General features: G+C 28.6%; 1 protein-coding gene across 1 annotated transcript; it reads left to right on the top strand.

The window, feature by feature from the left end:
- Positions 1 to 3449: 3449 nt before the first annotated feature.
- Phum_PHUM564230 (reverse transcriptase, putative) lies at positions 3450 to 4649 on the top strand (the record flags this gene model as incomplete). Its single annotated transcript, XM_002431950.1, has 1 exon — positions 3450 to 4649. One exon carries the CDS (start codon positions 3450 to 3452, stop codon positions 4647 to 4649), a length of 1200 nt encoding a protein of 399 aa, XP_002431995.1.
- Between the last annotated feature and the right edge of the window lie 67 nt (positions 4650 to 4716).

Here is a 4716-nt window from a genome sequence, read left to right as displayed (position 1 = left end):
ATCGGGTAAAAAGTCGTCGATAAACAATACCGTTAAATTTATATTTGGTTTTTCACCCCCCTCGCTCCCACTCCGCCCCCGTCTTTATTACAAAAAATAATAATAATAATTAAAATAAAATTAACGTCTCGTATGACACAGCAGACATTACTCTCGAGTATTTTATCAATAATGTAGTGATAAGAACTTATTTATATTAAAATGAAAGAAAAGTAAAATTCTACAAAAGATGCCCTGATTTCCTCCTCCCCTTCCCATCCCGTCTCCTCCCCACCCCCCGGTTAAAAAAAAAAGAACATAATAAAATTTATATTATTTAGACTTTCGCGGCATTCTACTCTACAATTTTTACTTAAATTTTTTGGGTTATTATCAGTTTTGTTTTGATTGTGCAAGTGTTAAGTACACAGGTACGCAAGACTCCACTGAGGATGCCGATAGCTGTTCAAATCGGCGAAACGTTTGGAAAAATGGGTGAGTTCGCTCCATTTTCTAAAAATTTGACGCGGTGTAATAACCCAAAAAATTTAAGTAAAAATTGTATAATAAAATTTGTTTAAAACGTTTCCCCCCCATCGTTTGTTGTTGGCCCAATTGGCAAAAAAATTAACGCGTGTCGTATTTTATTTATTATTATTATTATTATTAATAAATAAAAATATTAATAATAATAATTATTATTATTATTAATAAATAAAAATATTAATAATAATAATTATTATTATTGTCGTCGTCATTTGTTTATACGTAACGAATTTCGATCGTAAAAATTATGCATAATAAAATATCTAAAAAAAAAAAAAAACGAATAAACGAGTTGGCAAAATCGAATAACTGTCACTAATATAGTTTTCTTTTCTTTTATCCGTTTGTTGTTGTGTTTGTTGTTGTTGTTGTTGCGTGCAGTGGATAAATTTAAAAAGTTCATAAAATTAGCAACTTTGTGCTCATTTCACGAAACTCATCATACATATTGTTTCGTTAAATTAAAAAAAAAAGGAAAAAGAAGAAGATTACTGTTATCATTATCATCGTTTCTTTTTTTTTTTTTGTTAAATTTATTGATATAGTATTTTTTTTTTTTTAATAACTTACGGAAGCTTTTAAATTAATTATAATATTAAAAAAAAAATGAAGAGAGAAAGAGAGAGAAAAACTTATGTGACATCCGGTCGAAGGGTTTGTTGTTAAACAAATAAAAATTTTGTGAGTCAACAAAAAAACAAACAAACAAAACAATAATTAATCACGATTATTATTATTATTTTACGACTAATAACTGATTTGTTGTTTGTTTGTGTGTGCGTTTGTTACACGAATGTAAAAAATGGAATAGTTTTAAACGTGTCAATAGTGGTTCGTCCGATATATTACGTTTCGTCCACGTCTTTTTTTTGGCCTTAACCTCATCTCATCTTTTAACAAAAAAAAAAAGAGCAATAAATTATTAATGAAAAATATTTAAAAAATTAAAATAAAATGTTATAAATTTTCACGGTTGTTGTAAATCTAATCCAGTTTATATTGATGATGAAAACACAACAACAACAACAACAACAACAACAACAACAATAGAAAATCTTGACGTTGAAGTTAATATTTCGATTAAAAGTTAATAAACGAAAAAGGAAAAGAAGGAGAAGAAAAAAAAAACACAATTTGAACTCATCAAAATAAAAGTTTATTATTATTGCTTTGGTTATTTAGTTTTCAATTAGGTATAAAAAATATTTCTTGTTTTTCTCTCTCTCTCTCTCACTCTCTCTTTCTCTCTCTATTACAATTCAGTTTTTAAAAAATAAATAAATAAATAACCGTCGGATTTTTTTTTTTATTAAAATAATTTCACACGTTTTGTGACGTAACATATATACGTATAAGCAGAAGAAAAAGCAGACGAAAAATAAGCAGAAAAAAAAGCAGACGAAAAATAAGCAGAAGAAAAAAAATTTTAAAAATGATTCGTCACGACGGGAAACAACACGCGTTTTAATTATTTCCGGGAACACACGCACTTTTAATACTTACGCGCACGCGCACGCGCACACACTGCGTACGAATTATTAATAATAATAGTAATAATAATAATAAATTTGTGATTTTTTAAAATTATTTTTTTATAATTAAAACACAGTTTTTTTTTTTTAAACAAGAACGCAAAAAAATTTTTTTCTTTTTTTTTTTTGTCGGTTAAAAAAAATATGAAAATCCTAATCACGAATATGAATAGGAGGAAGAAGAAGAAGAAGAAGAAGAAAAAAAGGTAAATCATGAAACATGCAAACCTGTCATCATTTTGACACGGGGTGTGGACTCCGTTTGTTGGAAAATAGGCCGTACGAATAGTTTCCGGTTTTTAGACTCTCTCTCTCTCTTTTCCTTTTTTTTCTTCTGCTCCATTTTTTTTTCTTTTACAAAACTTTTAATATAAATTAATGACGGTTTTTTATTTATTTATTTATTTTTTATTACGTATTGTTTTAAACTCCGAAAAAAAAAATTCGTTACCTTTTTTATAATATCACAGCTATTATTATTATTATTATTATTATTTATAATTTAATTAATTTTTACGGTCTGTGCTAATGTCCCTAAAAAATTATATTATTTAATTCCATTTTCCTGTCGGAAAAACTTTTTTTTTTTAATGACGTAATAAATAATTAATTACGATTAAAAAAAAAAAGTTGCCGATAAAATTCGATTAAAAAATATATATATATATATATATATATATATATATTTTACGGTTTAGTGTGCGTGTGCGCGTGCATGGTTTCCGTTAAACTTACAACACGTGACCTTCGAATAAAAAAAAGTTTTTATTAAAAAAAATTTAAAAAGTTTAAATTTATTCTCTATCGAAACTATCCAATTAGATAATTACACGGTTTTTTTTTTTTTTTTATTATGTTAAAAGGTGACACGACGATGCTTAAAGCCACGACAAAATAAAGTGTAAGAAACCGAAACGAATAAGTAGTTGTCGATAATAATAATAATAATAATAATGATAAAACACGTTTTATAACTCATTTAAAGTTGAGATTTTATCTATTTAAATATTTTAACCGTTTTTCATTGATAAAAACAAAGAAACGTCGACAAATATTTTGTTTAACGTGTCTGTCGCGGTTTTGCGGTTTTTAACACTTACGACCAACCGTTAAATTATTATTATTATTTTTAAAAAAAAATTAATAATGATGATATTGTATTGAGAAAGGAAACAAAAACTTTGTTTACATTTCCTTCGAGTGACGAATTTCTATGCGATAAAAAAAAAGGGTTTTGATTATTGTTATTATTAATTACGGTAATCAATTAATTATCTATGGTATGTAATGCTTAATTAATAATAATAATGATAATAATAATAATAATAATTTTGGATTAAGAATTTTACAAGTACCCATAAGTATTTACTGGTATCCATAAATAAATTAATAATGGGACGGCAAGAAATGCCAGAATGGATAACCACGGGAAAAACGTATTTGCTGCCAAAAAAATCAGGAGCTATGGAACCGAAAGATTTTCGGCCAATTACCTGTTTGCCCACAATGTATAAAATAATAACAGCTATTATTGCTGAAAAGATTTATGGGCATTTAAGAAAAAATAACATTTTTCCTCCTGAACAATATGGATGCAGGAAAGGGTCTTACGGCTGCAAGGAGGTTTTATTAATAAATAAATTGATCATGGCCAGTGCAAAACAAAAGAGGAAGAATTTAAGCATGGCATGGATTGACTATCAAAAGGCCTTTGATAGTGTGCCTCACGAATGGATTATTGAGGCATTGAAAATATATAAAGTAGACCCTAAAATTACAGCGTTCTGCGAGAAGAGTATGAAAAATTGGTGCACCCAGCTGGAAGTGCAAAAATACTCTTCTAGAAAAATATTTATAAAAAGAGGGATTTTTCAGGGAGATTCATTGTCGCCACTTTTATTTTGCATGTCTTTAATTCCTCTATCCAGACAGCTTAATATCAAGGATCAAGGATATGAGTTGGTACCGGGAGGCAGGAAAATCACCCATATGTTATACATGGATGACTTAAAACTTTATGCCAAAAATGAAGAGGAGTTAAATAAAATGTTACGGACGGTTCAAACCTTTTCCTCTGACATCAACATGAAATTTGGTTTGGAAAAATGTGCAAAAGTTAATATTGTCAGAGGAAAGTTAAAACAAAAGCAAAATATAGAAGACTCCGAAGAAGAACTTATTAAAGAATTGGACCCTGGATCATCATACAAATATCTGGGGATTGAAGAAAATTTTGGGATAGCCAACAAGGAAATTAAACCTCGATTGAAGAGAGAATATTTTAAAAGATTGAGGCTTATATTACAGTCGGAACTGAATGGAAGAAATAAGATAACCGCCGTCGGCACATTAGCAGTTCCTGTAATAGAATATAGTTTTGGCCTCGTAGACTGGACGAAAGAAGAAATCACGCACCTAGATAGAAGGACAAGAAAAATATTAACCATGAATGGTGCGTTACATCCAAAGGCTGATGTGGATAGATTGTACGTCAGCAGGAAAGATGGAGGAAGAGGATTAAGACAAATAGAAGCGGCACACCAGAATGCCATTATTGTGTTATGTTCGGTTCGTTCTTTATTTTGTAAGTAATGAACAAGCACTTAAAACTATCACTATAACAAAACTAATATTAATGGATAAGAACTTATACAGCTAG

Source organism: Pediculus humanus, genomic scaffold (assembly GCF_000006295.1).
Source record: "Pediculus humanus corporis 1103172108298 genomic scaffold, whole genome shotgun sequence".
Lineage (NCBI taxonomy): Eukaryota > Metazoa > Arthropoda > Insecta > Psocodea > Pediculidae > Pediculus > Pediculus humanus.
This window is presented reverse-complemented; position numbering and strand designations above follow the sequence as displayed.